This window comes from Saccopteryx bilineata, chromosome 4 (assembly GCF_036850765.1).
Source record: "Saccopteryx bilineata isolate mSacBil1 chromosome 4, mSacBil1_pri_phased_curated, whole genome shotgun sequence".
NCBI lineage: Eukaryota > Metazoa > Chordata > Mammalia > Chiroptera > Emballonuridae > Saccopteryx > Saccopteryx bilineata.
Window position 1 is genome coordinate 261,816,153 of NC_089493.1, and position 17,841 is coordinate 261,833,993.

Genomic DNA, 17,841 nt, shown 5'->3' on the forward strand with positions numbered 1-17,841 from the left:
GTCCAAAGGCTGGTGGGGGTAGGGGGAAAGGGGGATTGGTCTCTGTGGTGTCAGGAGAGAAGATTTTAAGGCCTCTCTCCTCTGCTGGCTTCTCTGTGAAGTAGCCCATCCCCACACCTGCCCCCTCAGTATTTATGACCCTTCTCCTTTGGGGCTTTTCAGTACCCCACACTTCCAGCCAGCACAGCCCTTACCACATTGGTTGGGATCGTTTGTCCGATAGTCTTTTTACTATAATCTCTATTTCAGTGATTGTCATAGAGTCTGGAATAGAATTTTAATACAATTGGAATATATGATATAAACAAAATAAATATTTATATAAATGTTTCTTGGATGGAAAAATGAATGGAAGGGACCATCTCTGCTCTTTGGAACCTTTGGCTTTAAAAGGTTGACAAAAGCCCTCCCTTGTCATGAGATAGAAGAGCTGGAAGGTTCATGGAAAATCAAGTTGAGTTTCATCCAAAGCGTCACACCCAGAGGGCCCGGGCTGGAGTCGAGGTTCTCAGCACAGAGGGTACCCAAGAGAGGATTTCTGCTTAGGGGCCCCTGGGAGGTGAGGCACATGGGCTTTGAGATGAGTTGGGAAAGAGGGCAACACAGGCATGTGGGGTGGAAGTTATTGGCTTTGAGTGGGCAAGGTGTGCCAGCAGGAGAAAGTAGCCTCCACGCAGGAGCCGCACAGGCTGTAGGCCATGTGGCTCTGTCTGGTAAGTTTCAGGAGTGAAGGCAGAAGCACAGGAAGAGAGCAACGGTGCTCTCCTGCGACCCTGCAGGAGCCTGTGCCTTCCTGGCCTTGCTGCTGCATGCCCTGGAGATCCAGAGTCTGAGGAGGAAGCCCAGCCCTCCCCACTTCTCCGCGCAGTGGCCTGACTCCGTCCTGGGCTTTGGCACCCTTCTGTTCATAGTGGCTGGTGAGTATCCTGGGGCTTCTACCTCTCTCTCTGCCCCTGTCTGGATTCAGGAGCCATGGGTGCTCTTAAGCTGTGCTGTTCAAAACTGCAGTCACTAGCTACATGTGGCTATTTCACTTTAATTAATTAAAATGAAATAAAGTTAAAAAATTCAGTGTCTCAGTTACACTAGACACATTCCAAATGTACAGTAACCATGTTATTATGTGTCTAGTGGGTACCATATTGGACGGTACAGATAAATTCCCATTGTTGCAGAAAGTGCTACTGGACAGCATTGCTCTGGAGCCTCAACCCTACCCCCATCCTTGTCCTTCCCAATTCTTATCCTACTTGACTTGAAAACCACACTCTTCCAAATTTTCATACTCTTCCTTATACCATCCTGGTTCCTAAGGCTTTCTATTCCTTTCTTATTTTTATCCTAAAGTCTAAGGTCTTATTCCTCATCATACCCCATTTATCTTTACATACCATCACCATCTAAATTCATAAACCTATCTGATTTTATCCCTATTCTTTCTCCTCTCCCTGCTATGTTAACCTGTCCCATGATTATAATCTAGTTTAACTCAACTTGATTATATATTGAATATATAATAATCTTTATTATATAGTTGTAAGATATGGTTAAAAATAAACTGTATACCCATATTTCCACCATAGAGTTTAAGAACTAGTCATATTTCATTGACTCCATTGTCTATAAGTTACACCCTTATTTTACATACCACTGAGAAAGAAAAATTAATGTCAAGTATAATTCTAAGATGCTATAACTTGTAAGACACATCCTCATTTCAGAGATGTTAAAATGTGGAATCAGCCAATGGATGCAGAAATAAGTAGAATGACAAATTGATGTCTCTCTCTCTTCTCCTTCCTCTCTCTCTCTAAAAATCAATCAATAAATAAGAAAAGAACTTACTACTAAAAAAATTGGCTTGTCAAAATTAATGAAATATGATAGAATATTGAGTATCTTTGAAGTCTCTCCCCCTCAACCATCTGTCTTTTCCTGATCTCGTCATCTTTTCTCCCCTCCAGAACCATTTATTCTGAAACTTATGCTAATCATATTAACTACAAACATATATATTCTTAAACAATGTGTTATTTAGTTTGCATGTTTTAAAGCTTTATTTAAATAGAATTGTACTGTACTTATTGTTCTGAAACTTTCTATTTTGATCAGTATTATAACCTTGAGATTCCTCGATATTAATACAAGGAAACTGAGGTTCATTTGTTTTTACTACTTTATGCAAGCATTTACTTGTAAAACTAATCCACAATTTATCCATCTTTCTATCAATGAACATTGGATGATTATTTCACTTTTCTAATACAAACAACACTGCTATGAACTTTCTGTGTAGTTTCCTGGTGCACCTGTAAGAGAGTCTCCACAATGCTGAGTGCTGGAATTTCTAGGTCTAGATTATGCATATTTTCAGGTTTTTACTACATGGTGTCCAATAGGTTTCCCAGGAAATAGTGATATTTTACACTCCTACTGGCAGGGGAAAAGAAAATACTGTGGCTTTACTCTGTCAACATTTGGAATTGATAAACTTTTAAAGCCTGGCCAATTTAATTAGTGTAAGGTAGTACCTTATATTATTAAAATGTATTTCCTTAATGATTAAACAGGTTGAACATCTTTTCATGTGGTTAATGGCCATTTGTGTTTTCTAAAGAATTCTTACTTAGTATTGCCTATTTTTTTTCCTTTTCAAATGATTTGTAGGAATTCTTTATATATTTTAGATATTAATCCTTTGTTAGTGACAGGTATTGCAAACATCTTCTAGTTTAGGGCTTGGATTTTTACTTCCTATATAAGGTCCTTTGAGGAACAGAAATTAATTTTACTGCAGTTAAATGTATTGATATTTTCCTTTATATGGTTTGTTTCCTTTATGTATTATTTAAGAAATCTTTCCCTGTTGAGTTCTTAAAGATATTTTCTTACATTATCTTCTAAAGTTTTGTAGTTTTGCTTTCTATATATAACTCATTCATCTTGACTTGATTTATAGTGTGAGGTAGGGAACACTTTTATTATGTTTTTCAAATGAATATCAAGTTGTTATAGTGGCAGTTATTAACTAGTCTGTACTGATCTGGAGTGCTGTTTTTGTTAGTAATCAAAGTCTCATATTATATTAACTTGTCTATTCTAGTTCTCAAACCATACTTTCATAGTTTCTGTAGCTTTATGATATCTTGATATTATATATTTTGATATCTGGTAGGAAAATTCCTCCCGCTGTTCTTTTTCAGAAGTTCTTTAGCTATTGTGGCCTTTTTTTCTTATAAGAAAATGTTTCTTATATGTATATATATTTTATTAAAGATTTTTATTTATTCATTTTAGAGAGAGAAAGAGAGAAGAGGGGAGGAGCAGGAAGCATCAACTCCCATATGTGCCTTGACCAGGCAAGCCCAGGGTTTTGAACCAGCGACCTCAGCATTCCAGGTCGATGCTTTAGCCACTGCACCACCACAGGTCAGGCTTGTATATATATTTTATATATAAGAAAGCTTTCTTTACATTTTACAGAAAAAAATCTGTTGAAATTTGTAGGGAATTACACTGAATATATAGTCAATTCAGGGAGGACTGATTTTTTTTTTTTTTTTTTTGTATTTTTCTTTAGTTGGAAACGAGGAGGCAGTCAGACAGATTCCCGCATGCGCCCGACCGGGATCCACCCAGCATGCCCACCAGGGGGCGATGCTCTGCCCATCTGGGGTGTTGCTCTGTTGCAACCAGAGCCATTCTAGTGCCTGAGGCAGAGGCCACAGAGCCATCCTCAGCGCCCGGGCCAACTTTGCTCCAATGGAGCCTTGGCTGCGGGAGGGGAAGAGAGAGACAGAGAGGAAGGAGAAGGGGAGGGGTGGAGAAGCAAATGGGTGTTTCTCCTGTGTGCCCTGGCCGGGAATCGAACCTGCGACTCCTGCATGCCAGGCTGACGCTCTACCACTGAGCCAACCGGCCAGGGCCCAGGGAGGACTGATTTTTAAATAAGTAATATTGGATCTTTCTATCTATAAACATGGTATTTTCTTTGCATTTCCTTAGGTCTTTAATGGTTATTTAAAAGTTTTATAATTTTTGTCCTCTTGTTTGTTTTTTACCCCTAGATGTAGGACAGTGATAGATAGTAAAGGGATGTTTTATTATAAAGTATTGTTTATTTGTACATATTTTAGGTAGACAATATTTGTCATATTAAGGAAGTCACCTCATTCCAGTTTGCAAAGATTTGTTTCCTTTTTTTTTTTTCTTTTCTTTTTCAGAAGCTGGAAACGGGGGGAGACAGACAGACTCCCGCATGCGCCCGACCAGGATCCACCCGGCACGCCCACCAGGGGCGATGCTCTGCCCACCAGGGGGCGATGCTCTGCCCCTCCGGGGCGTCGCTCTGCCACGACCAGAGCCACTCTAGCGCCTGGGGCAGAGGCCAAGGAGCCATCCCCAGCGCCCGGGCCATCTTTGCTCCAATGGAGCCTTGGCTGCGGGAGGGGAAGAGAGAGACAGAGAGGAAGGAGGGGATGGGGGTGGAGTAGCAAATGGGCGCTTCTCCTATGTGCCCTGGCCGGGAAAGGATAATGATAAAAAGTTCAATTCCCTAGTAAAATATAACAATAATTCTAAATCAAGATTTAAATAACATAATAAACAAGTTTGATTTAATGTTTATAGGTAAAAGATTACATTCAACATGAAACATAAAAACAGACCTCAAACTAGGCTATAAAGCAAATCTCAATAAACCTGAATATACAGGATTATATAGATCACGATCTCTCATTAAATTGAAATTAAGTTAAAATCATGCCAGGCCGACTCTCTACCGCTGAGCCATTGTTTCCTTTTAATCATGAATGGATGTTAAGTTTTATTGGATGCTTCTCCTTTTTGCATGTATTGAGATCATTAAGGTTTCTTTTTAACTTGTTGATGGGGCAGATAATATTGGAAATTTGTCCGTTATGTAATACTTTTTTGTTGTTATTTAATTTTTTTTGGTAATATTTTCTTTAGGATTTTGGACTCATGTTATGAGTGAGATTGGTTTTTTAAATTTCTTTTCTTGTACTGTCCTTTTCTGATTTTAATATCATGGTTTTACAAGCTTTATAAAATGAATGAGTATGTTCTCTCTTTTTCTAATTTCTAAATTTAGATTTTTTTTTCTGTGTTTCTGGAAAAGGAGCATGGCATTTATTCTGCTATTCATTTTCTAACTTAAATCAGGATTTAAGCCCATTGATTATTCTTTTTTAAGTAGGCATTTAAAGCTTAATTGCCTTCTAACAATTGCTTTATTTGCAACTCCCATTTTGATGTGTAGTATATTCTATTATTATTATATTTCAAATATTTTCTAGTTCTCTTTATGATTTCTTTTTTGATTCATGAATATTTTAAAGTATACTTTTAAATTTCCAAGCATAGGATTTTTATTGTATCTGTTAATGATTTTAACTTAATTTCAATTTAATGAGAGATCGTGATCTATATAATCCTGTATATTCAGGTTTATTGAGATTTGCTTTATAGCCTAGTTTGAGGTCTGTTTTTATGTTTCATGTTGAATGTAATCTTTTATCTATAAACATTAAATCAAACTTGTTTATTATGTTATTTAAATCTTGATTTAGAATTATTGTTATATTTTACTAGGGAATTGAACTTTTTATCATTATCCTTTTTTATTTCTAGTAATGCTTTTGTTGTAAAGTCTGTTTTATATAACTCTAGCTACTTCTATATTCTTTAGGGTAGTATTTACCTGTTTTATATATATATTAGGTGGGAGGAGGGGAGATAGAGAGACAAACTCCTACATGCGCCCCGACCAGGATCCACCTGGCAACCCCCATCTGGGGCTCATGCTTGAACCAACTGTTGAACCAACTGAGCTATATACTCAATGCCTGGGCCAATGTTTGAACCAATCAAGCCACTGGCTGCTAGAGGGGAAGAGAGAGAGAAGGGGGAGAGGGGGAGGGAGAGAAGCAGATGGTTGCTTCTCATGTGTGCCCTGACCGAGGATTGAAACCAGGACATCTGCATGGAGGGTTAACACTCTATCCATTGAACCAACTGGCCAGGGCCAACCTGTTATAGTTTTAAAATCTTTTATAGTACTTTAAAACTTTGTCTTTATGTTTTGGATATCTCTTATAAATAGTTTATAATTGGATTTTTTTCTTCTAGTCTTATAATCTTTGTCTTTTACTGGAGCATTAAGTTGACTTACATTTATTGATACTACTGATGTATTTCTATTTTTCTATCACTTTAATTTGTACTTTTGGTTTTTTTGCTCCCCCCACCCCACCCCAACACTCTTGCATTGCTTTGGATTGCTTGAATTTTATGTATATAGTTCTCATTACATTTCTCCCCTCTTTTTATTTTTTCTTCTTTTCCAAGTGAGAGGAGGGGAGATAGACAGACTTCCTCATGCACCCTGGCCAGGATCCACCTGGCAATCCCTGCCTGGGGTGGATGCTCTGCCCAACTGGGGCCATGCTCGCAACTGAACTATTTTTAGTGCCTGAGATGGAGGCTTCATGGAGCCATCCGCAGTGCCCAGGGCAATGTGCTTGAACCAATTGAGCCATGGCTACAGGAGGGGAAGAGTGGGGGGAAGGGAGATGAAATAGATAGTTGCTTCTCCTGTGTGCCCTGACCAGGAATCGAACCTGGAACATCCACACTCTGGCCAATGCTCTACCACTGAGTCAACTGGCCAGGGCCCATTTCTCCCCTTTTTAATTTGGAAATTATATATGATCTATTTTTATTCATGTAATAGTTATTCTTGATATTTTAAAATGCTTATTTAATAAGGTAGAAATATAATCAGCACAATTACCCTTTTTATAACTAGTACAAGGACCCCCTCTTAATTTATATGCTATTTGTCCAATATTTTAATTTCTTCTTTTTTTAAAAACTTGTACATTTGGTATTATTATTTTATGCATGTAATATTTGTTTAAATTTACCCATATATTTACTAATTTAGTTGCTCATCAAACCTTCTTAGACCTTCTATCTAAGATCATTATTCTTGAAACATATTCAAAATATTATTATTTTCCCATTTCCATTGTTGTTGAGGAGTTGGGTCTCCGTAAAAAATATTCTTTTTAAGGCAGTCTTTCTTTTCTCCTAGACTTCCTTTGGTATTTTCAGGATATGGATATTTGTGTTAGGATTTGTTCTGTGAACTAAATCTGAGGAGTAGTGTCTTTTAGCATTTCTAGAACATTCTTTAAATTTTTTTTTCCATTGATTTGAGAGAGAGAGAAGGGAAGGGAGAGAGAGAAGCATCAACACGTTGTTCCTAGTTGTGTATTCATTGATTGCTTCTTCTAGGTGCCCTGACAAAGGGTGAAAGCCACAACCACGATGAGCCAGGATGATGCTTTATCTACTGAGCCACAAGACTAGGGCCTCTACAATATTTTTATATTTTCTTTCTTTCTTTTTTTACTTTGTGGCATTCCAGGAAGACTTCTGTTGGATCTCATTACTCTATTCTGCATGTCTCTTAGTTTCTCTTCATATTTTCCCTCTCTGTCTTTCTGGGATCTATTCTGAATAACCTGCATAGATGTATCTTCAGTTTCACCTGTTTATTTTTTAGCTGTGTCTGATCTGCTATTTAACCTATCCATTAAATTTTTATTTCAATTACTCTATTTTCATAACTAGAAGTTGTATTTCCCCTAAATGTATTTTTATATTTCCTTGTCTTTATATTTAAAATTTATTCTCTAAATATATTTTCATTATACATGTTAAAGATACTTATTTTATATTCTGTTTCTTATAAGTTTAGTAACCAAAATATTTGCATGTCTGAGTCTATGGGCTACTGTTTATGCAGGCTCTTGGTTATGGTGTCTTATTTCTTTTTTTTTTTTTTTTAATTTTATTTATTTATTTATTTTTTACAGAGACAGAGAGTGAGTCAGAGAGAGGGATAGACAGGGACAGACAGACAGGAACGGAGAGAGATGAGAAGCCTCAATCATTAACTTTTCATTGCACGTTGCAACACCTTAGTTGTTCATTGATTGCTTTCTCTCATATGTGCCTTGACCGTGGGCCTTCAGCAGACTGAGTAACCCCTTGCTGGAGCCAGGGACTTTGGGTTCAAGCTAGTGGGCTTTTTGCTCAAATCAGATGAGCCTGAGCTCAAGCTGGAGACCTCGGGGTCTTGAACCTGGGTCCTCTGCATCCCAGTCTGATGCTCTATCCACTGTGCCACCGCTTGGTCAGGCTGGTGTCTTATTTCTTGGTATGTTTTTATGTCTTTTGACAGTGAATTAATTTTCCTTGGAATATTTTTTGTAGAAATTCTTTGAGGCCTGTATTTAAAGTGTTTCCTCAAAAAAGGGTTTTCATTTGCTTCTGTCTGGTGCATGGGTACACAATTAGCCTAGGATCACAAACAAAATACATAAGCATCATGAATTTAGATGCAGACATACATAACAGCTAGCCTATGTTCATGAATTCCTATGTTGATAGGTAACTTTGATGTTCCAGTTTCATATGGCAGACTTTTATTAGATTCTCCTCTTGAGCAAGCCCTGGGCTTTTTCTGTTATATTTTGTGCCCCAAATGGCCAGCAGAATGGAAAATCATAGTCACCTGCTTGAGTGTGTGTCTCCAAGATGAAAGCTAATTGTGTGCTTGCTTAACTCTCTAATTCTTGTTTTCATTCTGGTTTTGGCTTCTAAGAATATCTGACTCTGATGCCAGCTTGATGCTGTATTTACAAATAAGTTTTTGAAGAAATATTTTATTTAGAATTTTTGTTGGTTTTAGTGGTAGAGTATCTAGTTGACTATAATGCTGAAAATACAAGTTGTTCTTTATCATTAATATGGCATTTATCATTTCACTTTAGGTATCTCCATTTATTCTTATGAACATCAATTCTTTCCCCTTTCTTTTACCTTATTAAGGGCCTTGAGTTGGGCATTAAGAGGCTTGGATTTTGTGTTTTACCTTCCTCTCTTAAACCTTGTTCTTCCACCTATCAATGGTTAGACAATTGCTAATTCCAGCACTCATCATGGTTCTGTGAGTTTATCCATCTGTTTGTATGCCTTGTCTTCTGGTGCATTCTGTTTCCCCCTCCATTTTTTTTAATACTCTACATTGGAGGGGAGTATGCGGGAGGGCAGGTACAGACCAGAAAGAGTCACATGAGAGCAGCAAGATCTGACCTCTAGGACATGAAGCGGGACACTCTCTAACCTGAGCCGAACCTTTGCTGTTTCCTAGGTGCCATCTGCCTCTTTCAAGAAACAGTCTGCCTTAGGTGCTACTTATTACCCATTTCCCAGAGTACTGAGGAGACCCAGGAGATGCCGCACCTGGAGAATCTGGAGAGTTTGGGAGGAGGACTGAGCTTAATACAAAAGGAGACTCTGATGAAGGAAGAGACAATTATCTAGTCCAGGAGAGTCTGTCCTCTACAGGCTGTGTGAGTGCATGTGTGTGGGTGGCACCCTCTTCTCTGCCAGTCTCCACTCTACTTTTAGTAAGCTTCTTGAGTGTTAAAATAATGCTCTGCTTCCCTATACAGTGATTCTATTTTGCTCATATTTGATTTTTTCATACTTGAAATTTGTTAAGTTTTTTGATGTCTTCTGAACTTTATGATTTCTATCTCTCCCTTCCCTTCCCTTCCCTTCCCTTCCCTTCCCTTCCCTTCCCTTCCCTTCCCTTCCCTTCCCTTCCCTTCCCTTCCCTTCCCTCCTTCCTTCCTTCCCTTCTCCCCTTCTTTTCTTACCTTCATTCTATCTTTTTTGCAGGTGTTTTCAATAAAAGAAGGACTACTGTCTCTTAATCCATACCTCAAAAACCTGGCCTGGGGGGGTAGGAGCAGGGTGGGGGGGGGAAGGAATATTACAAAATGATCAAGTGAAGTGAACTTTCATAAGACAAAAACTGAACAGAATGTAACAGAAAGTGTTTGAAGTAATCACATTAAAAAGAAAAAGTGTTGTTCCCATACAAAATGTGACTTAGTACAGGAAACTTTTCTCAAGTATGAGTTGAGAGGAAGAGTTGGGGGTGGTTAAAGGTGAAAACATCCCCAAGATTGATTTCCCAGGTCTGTAAGCCTGAGCCTAACGAGTGTATGCTTCTGGGGAAAGCATAAGGCAAGTTCGCCATCAACATACTAGCGTTCCATTCTCCTAATAGAGTCAGAAGCCCCTGAGTGCACTTCTAGTGTGCCCTGTTCACATACCTGATGGTGCTTTCAGACGGGGAGCACTCAGCCTCCCAGCTAGGATGGGCATAACTGGGAGTATACATCCTTTGGCAATGGGGATGGGCAATGGGGAGGCCAGAACGGTGATCCAAGACTCTTCATCTCAACGATACCAAGTAACAGTGCCTCCTCACTTCTCTCTATAAAGAACACATATGTGGAAAAAGCTCTTAGAACTTAAGCAGTGAATATTCAAAAACAAGTACAAGGAGCTCTGTATGCCTTTCTGGAGAGGAGATGTAATGAACACAGCTAGAGTCGAGTGGGCTCTGTTGTGATTCTTAAATAGTGTTTATAAAAGGTTGACCTTGTGCAGTGCACCATTGGGGTACACAGAGGCATCAGAATCAGTTCCTGTTCTCCAGAGGCTTACACCCAAGCAGAGGAGCTAAGCCATATTCACCTGAAAAACAGCTACTGGGTGTTTTAATTATATTTTTTAGTTTCTTATATTTTTCTCCAAATGATATCTTGGGAATTTCTTATAGGGATATGGTGACAGCCTAGTTCCAGTCTTCTTATTTTTCTTCCTAAAAAAAAAAAGTCCATATAGGAACTATTATTATCAGTAACTAGGAATAGAGGAAATCGACAAACTAAAATATGGAACTATGGCTCAAACCACTCTAAAACAGCAGAATCAGCACGGGAAGCCACAACTGGAAGAGTAGCATGGTGGGCACAGTGGGGTGGGTCAGAAAGATACATAGGGGTTGTAGCGATGGCAACTTCTAAAACTCATTAGCAAAAATTAACCTTTATAGGTCTGAGAAAAACCTACTTTGAGAAGGAATGGCTATGAATAGTATAGGAGAACCATGGAGCATGTGTGTTGGGGAGGCATAAAAGGCATGGGGAGTGCATGGGAGTCTATAAAGGAAAAGTTTTAAGAAGCACCACTTGCAAAAGAAAGGATATCACTGTGGAAGGCAGATGACAGTAAGCTTTGATAGCAATGACTGATAAAGAATAGAAATGAGTGGCAGTACAAGACTTTTTGAACTGTTAGGATATAAGAATCAGAGGAATCCTGGCCACGCAGGAATTATATATTAAAGTATCCCTCCAAGTAGCACACTGAGAAACTCGTAATGCTCTGCCTACCTGATTCCCTTTCCACAGTATCCATCTGCAAATAGCTTCTCAGGAAATAATTAAAATAAAAGAATACAGCAGTATCAATATAATGGTATTATAGGAAAAAGCAGGAGGAGAAACAAAAGTCTGGATCTGAAGAACACTCACCAGAAAAGTGTTGTCGCAAAGTAGAGGAAAATTATAATCCAACATTCCAAGATAAATTAAAAACTCAGTAAAGCAATTGCAGCTAGGAAAAAAAAAGCCCACAAATCAGAATTACAGAAACTTAGAGAAGAAACATCCTGACAAAAGAAAGCGAGAGCCAGATAGCAGAGGGATATGAAATAGGAACTGGTGGAATTCAAAAAAGAACTGGAAAGAGTCACAAATGAAGACGAAATTACAAAAGGCACCAGGGAGAGTAGATACCAGAATAGTAAGAGCCAAAGTATTAAGAATAAGAAAAGTGAAGAAAGTGAAATAAAGAAAAGGACTAAAGAGAAAGAGAAAGCTATTATAGACAGGTAAAGGAGATCCAACATATGTAAAATTGGAGTCCCTGAGGAAGGAAACTGAAATAAAGGGACAAAACCAATATTTAAAACTGAAATTCAAGAAAATTTTACTGAAATAAAATTTCTTTCATTTCAAAGGATAACATGTGCTTGGGAAAACTGATACCCAATGGTCAACCACTTCCATGATGCGGCAGTGCTTTGGGTTTTTAATGGAATAGACACTCTGGAACAAAACACGGCCCCATCATGGAAAGCCTGGAACCTCTTCCCCTCCTTTATGCACAAACACTAGCATGCAATGCAAAATTACTAGACATGCAAAAATGTGACTGACAAGACAAAAAATAACCAATAGAAGCAGATGCAATGATGATCCTAATATTGGGGTTAGCAAACACAAACTTAAAAATATTATTAAATTATTAGTGTGTTAGAAAAGAAATGGAAAATTAAAAAAAACAGAGGCAACTATACCGAAATGCCATTTCTATGAGAATTGCAAAAGGCAAAAGTTTGATGTAACACATTCTGTTGGCTAAGCTGTGGGGAAACAGGCACTGTCATATGTAACATATGGAAGTACAAAATGGTACAACACGTATTGAAGGGAATTTGGCAATATCTACAAAACTGTGGAAGCATTAATGCTTTAAGCTAACATTACTATTATTATTATTATTATTTATAATAGCAAACCTTTTTATTTATTTTATTTGAGAGAGAGAGAAAGAGAGAGAGGAAGGGGGGAGAAGTAGGAAGCATCAAATCATCGTAGTTGCTTCCTGTATGTGTCTTGACAGGGCAACCCCAGGGTTTCGAACCGGCGACCTCAGTGTTCCAGGTCGATGCTTTATTCCCTGCACCACCACACATCTAAGTTAATATTATTTAAGATTTTTATCCTGGCTCTGGCCAGTTATCTCAGTCGGTTAAGAGTGTTGTCCCGAAACAACAAGGTTGTGGGTTCGGTCCCCGGTCAGGGCACACATGGGAATCAACTAAAAAGCGCATGACGGAATGGAACAAATGCTTCCCTTCCCCTTCCCCTCTCTCTCCTTTCTTTCTGTCTCTTTAGAGATCAATAAAAATTAAGCCCTGGCCAGATAGCTTGGTTGGTTGTAGCATCGTCCCAGAGCACAGAGGTTACTGGGTTAGTTCCCCAGCCAGGGCACATACAGGAGCCGCTCGATGTTCCTGCCTGTCTCTCCCTGCCTCCCTCTATCTAAAAAAAAAAAAAAAAAAATATATATATATATATATATATATATATATATATATATATTTATCTCCCCAACAGATATGCCTACATACAAATTTTAATATGACATAGGTACAAGGTATTGATTTCTACAGCATTTGTAGTAACAAATGAGTAGAAACAACTCAAATATCCATCAATAGGGAACATTTTAAATAAATTATGTTTACAACAGCTTAAAAAAAAGAGTGAGCAAGATCTCTAGGTATTGATGTGGAACATTTTCTAGGACATAGTACATGATAAAAAGCAAGGTATCTAGTGTGTTTCCTCTTGTGTAAGAAAGAGGGGGAAGATAGGGAAAATAAAGGAATATTAGTATTTGCAAATAAATAAACACTTGAAAGCCATACAAAAAAACTAATAAATCTTTAGAGATGCGGGTAGATTAGGGAATGGGGTGGGTGGAGTTGGCATGAGTAGAAGCAATAATTCTCTGTGTGTAACTTTTTATATGCTTTTGACTTTTGAATCATGTAAATATACCTTATTCAAAAATTCATATTAAATCTTAAAGGCTAAGTTGGGTAATATGAGTCAAATATCCAGAATTGTCCATACCAGCACTTTGAACGCCTATAAGCTTCATTACTGTAGTTAATGCTAAAACAACTTTCCGCATCCCAGTCCAATGCTCTATCCACTCAGCCACCGCTTGGTCAGGCTTGCTAAAACAACTTTCAAATCTGCCATTTTACTTTGTCTTGCTAAAGATAGGCCAGACATAGTTCTACCCATATTGTTACTAAAGAACCAGAGGTCCTGGCTGGTTGGCTCACTGGATAGACAATCGGCCTGGTGTATGGATGTCCTGGGTTTGACTGGGTCAGGGCACACATGAGAAGTGACCATCTGCTTCTTTTGCCCTCCCTCTCCCTCTTATCTCTCTTCCTCTCTCATAGTCAGTGGCTCGATTGGTTCAAGCGTAGGCCTTGGCACTGAGGATAGCTCATTTGGTCCCACTGATGGCCTCGGTTGCTGAGGATAGCTCAGCTGGTTCAAGCAGCCTCAGTTGAAGATAGCTCTGTTGATTTGAGCACCCACCCCAAATGGGGGTTGGCAGGTGTATTCCGGTCAGGGCACATGCAGAAGTCTGTCTCTCTATCTTCCCTCCTCTCACTTAAAAAAGTAAACAAACAAAATAAATAAATGCAAATAAAAAAGTAAAGAACCAGAGAGGTGAAGTATTTACTCCAATGCCAAACCTGACAGCCCAGGCCTGTGGATGTTCAGTACAGGTTTTTAAATATTTTAAGTGAACTCTGCTGCCTCTTCTATTTCCTCTCCATGGTAATGATACCCACCTTCCCCCTTCCCCATTTCTGTGTTTCACCCAATACCCTCATCTCAGTTTGTTAGATAAAATTTTCCCTCTCTCCCTCTGCCCCCCCTTCTCTTTCCCTTCTTCTCTTTCCTCCTTTCTTCTCAGGCCCTCACAATGCTCTCAATTCTTTCAGTACCATGTTCTTTGCTGGGGGTGGAGGGAAGCTTCCATTTACTTATCTTCCCTGAAAAAAAAGATTCTTTTTTTGACAATGCCATTTCCTTTGGTTAATCTGCCCTCTTAGGGCCAGGAACGTGAGGTTGGATTGTGTCTGATTTTTTTTGAAGTTTTCAGATGACTGTTTTTAAATTTTCTTCAAAAACCTCCCTCCTCTTTAGACTTTGCTTGTGAGCAGCGGGCAAATGATGCAGTGTACAGATGATGTTTTGTTGAGTTGTACACTTGAAACCTGTATGGGAGGCTAGATTTCTATTATTTTTTTCTTTGACCAGATGCATTTCAGACAGAAATAAGATATCAACTTAACAATAAGTCATAAATATATTGGAAGGACATATGGAGAATTTAAAAAACCATCCTGGAGTATGTCAGTGTTGCTTGAGTCTTTCTATTCACCCTACCAGTTTTTCCTACATTGTTCCTCACAACAGATAATTTCAATTTTTGCTCCATTATTTAAGCTCCAAGCCTATCCTTGTCCTTTGCACTCTGAGCAGGTAACATCACTGAGAAAAGAGGCCAAGAATGAATTCCTTACACACCTCTCCAGAATAATTTAAAAATAATCTACTTCAGGAGTCAGCAAACTACAGCTCTTGTATCAAATCTAGCTCTGGCTGTGACCTAAAGATGGTTTTTACACCTTTGAAGGATTGTGAAAATGAAGACTATTCAACAGACTACATATGTGTCTCACAAAACCTGGAATACACTGCTCACAAAAATTAGGGGATCAGGGAATGTGCAGATACTCCAGTACTTTCAGCCTTCTGAATAGTGCATTTTCACCAGTGAAATAAAAGTTGGTTTTGCTTCTCATTTGCATAATCAAACTTTGACTTGTTTGCTTTTCTGATGTTCTTGTTTAATAAAAAAAAATCAAATGCTTCTTTTATCCCTTCATATTCATTTTGAAATATCCCCTAATTTTTGTGAGCAGTATAGTTACTGCCCCACCCTTCACGGAAAAAGTTCACTGTCTAGATCATCACCCATCTTTGAGTTTTTTCTCTCCAAATCAGAGGAACCCTCTCCTCTCCACAGCTGACCTGGAAACCTGTGATCCAGACCTGATCCAGTCTCCTGCCTTTTCCAGAATGTCCTCTTTGGTCTGTCTTCTCCACGGTGAGCTGGGTGTGTTTTGTTTTTTAACTTCTAAATTTCCCAGATTTAATCTCAGTTTTCCCAGATTGTCTGAGCTAACCAGGTGGTTTCTCTTTGCCTTAGACATGTTCCATCCCTCTTGGGTGTGAGCTGCATGTTAGTGAATGGAGGCTATCTGAAACTATTTCCAAGATGGATTGTTAATGTAATTTGTAACATAAAAGAATCAGATCCTGTGAAACAGCAGGACTTGGTCCTGGCATGTGGTATAAGGTAGGGACTCAATGTTATCTCTTTCCAGATGACCAATCAGTGGCCATTCTTATTTATGAGATGTGTCCTTTGTCATTTACTAAAGCAGGGGTTGGGAACCTTTTTGGCTGAGAGAGCCATGAACACCACATATTTTAAAATGTAATTCTGTGAGAGCCATACATACAACAACCCGTGTACCTTATACATTATCCAATTAAAATTTGGTGTTGTTCCAGAGGACAGCTGTGATTGGCTCCAGCCACCCGCAACCATGCACGAGCGGTAGGAAATGAATGGATTGTAATACATGAGAATGTCATATATATATATATATATATATATATTTTTTTTTAACAGAGACAGAGAGAGTCAGAAAGGGATAGGGACAAACAGGAATGGAGAGAGATGAGAAGCATCAATCATTAGTTTTTCGTTGTGACACCTTAGTTGTTCATTGATTGCTTTCTCATATGTGCCTTGACTCTGGGCCTTCGGCAGACTGAGTAACCCCTTGCTGGAGCCAGCGACCTTGTGTCCAAGCTGGTGAGCTTTGCTCAAACCAGATGAGCCTGCGCTCAAGCTGGCGACCTCGGGGTCTCGAACCTGGGTCCTCCGCATTCCAGTCCAACGCTCTATCCACAGCGCCACCGCCCAGTCAGGCAGAATGTTTTATATTTTTAACATTATTTTTTATTAAAGATTTGTCTGTGAACCAGATGCAGCCATCAAAAGAGCCACATCTGGCTCGCGAGCCATAGGTTCCCGACCCCTGTACTAAAGTATTCCATCTTTAATCTCATCCACCAGATCCAATCAGTCTTCAAACTTTGCCAATTTTACTGCCCAAATAGGTTTCACAGCTAAACATTCCTTCTAATCGATCCATAGCTTCAATGACTGTCTCTACCTGTTCTCCTGGATTGCATCATTTAGCCTCGTATTTACCCCCCTCACAGGCTTCTCATCTCTCCAACTTCCAATCCTCTCGTTTAGTCTTTTTTCTAGGTTTCTCAGTATCTAGTTATCTTTTTTTTTTTCTAAGCGAGAGAGTGAGATAGAGAGAGTGAGGGAGATATGAGAAGCATCACAGCCACAGGACTTGTTTTCATTGATTGCTTCTCACAGGTACAAGGGGCTCCTGTCCAGCCAGTGACCCCTTGCTCAAGCCAGCAACTCCACACTCTAGCTGGTTAGCCTGCGTTCAAGCCCGGTACCTTGGGGTTTCACACCCGGGACCTCAGCGCCGTCAACAATGCTCTATCCACTGCACCACCACCAGTCAGGCACAGCAGCATCTTTCTAGGAGTGGTTCCTTTCCGTCTTTAAACCTTTCTGTTGCTTCCTCACTGCCTTCATGTTATCTTCCAAAATTCCTGGTTTAACCATCTGCTCCAGTAGCTTTGATGGCGTGGAAATGCCCTTAATTGCTCCCTACTGCTGGGCTGGTCTTGCTACCTCTATTGGGGATACTTACCTCATTTTTTTTTGGTTCACCCTCCAAATCTGAGCTCAGGTGCAGGCTCTTCCAGGAAGCCTCCCCTGACTACCTTCTCCAACCTCTTCCAACAACCAAGAAGGCCCCTCTTACATGAATCTACTATTTAGTGCTTCCCTCGGTCACCCTCGGCCCCTGCGCCTGGCACAAAGTATCGGTACTCGCGAAATAAACACCTGCGTGCCCAGTGTATGTCTGGAGAATCCTTCTCACAGAGGGAAAGCAGGTGCAAAGGCAAGGAGGCGCAAAAGGGTCTGGCGACCGAGAACCTCGAGGAAAGCAGCTGGGGAAAGACCTTCTTTGCGGTCCCGCGCGCGCTCCGGAACGGTCCCCGGGGACGAGAGATCATCGAGACGCCCGGACCTCCAAAAGTCCTAGAGAGGAAA

The 17,841-nt window shown here is 39.5% G+C and overlaps 1 protein-coding gene and 1 long non-coding RNA gene across 2 annotated transcripts in view; one reads left to right on the plus strand and one right to left on the minus strand.

Annotated features, from left to right (window-relative positions):
- LOC136334304 (uncharacterized) overlaps nucleotides 1–17,782 on the minus strand; it is a 20,016-nt gene extending 2,234 nt beyond the window's left edge. The window contains exons 1-3 of the long non-coding RNA XR_010731138.1: nucleotides 17,435–17,782; nucleotides 10,645–10,771; nucleotides 10,218–10,381 (exon numbers count right to left, since the gene is read on the minus strand). This is a non-coding gene — a long non-coding RNA (uncharacterized lncRNA). The remainder of the gene's footprint in view (nucleotides 1–10,217; nucleotides 10,382–10,644; nucleotides 10,772–17,434) is intronic.
- On the plus strand, nucleotides 442–9,684 carry TMEM225B (transmembrane protein 225B). The gene is made up of 3 exons (XM_066273815.1): nucleotides 442–520; nucleotides 780–917; nucleotides 9,245–9,684. Exons 1-3 carry the CDS (start codon nucleotides 442–444, stop codon nucleotides 9,415–9,417), a joined length of 390 nt encoding a protein of 129 aa, XP_066129912.1. The 3' UTR covers nucleotides 9,418–9,684.
- Nucleotides 17,783–17,841: the final 59 nt, after the last annotated feature.

Bases quoted from the DNA above. Each gene is read 5' to 3' on its own strand.
- TMEM225B (XM_066273815.1), top strand. From the start codon at position 442: ATGGAAAATCAAGTTGAGTTTCATCCAAAGCGTCACACCCAGAGGGCC. The intron at 521-779 runs GTACCCAAGAGA...GCGACCCTGCAG, and splicing joins CGAGGTTCTCAGCACAGAGG to GAGCCTGTGCCTTCCTGGCC. The intron at 918-9,244 runs GTGAGTATCCTG...GCTGTTTCCTAG, and splicing joins CCTTCTGTTCATAGTGGCTG to GTGCCATCTGCCTCTTTCAA.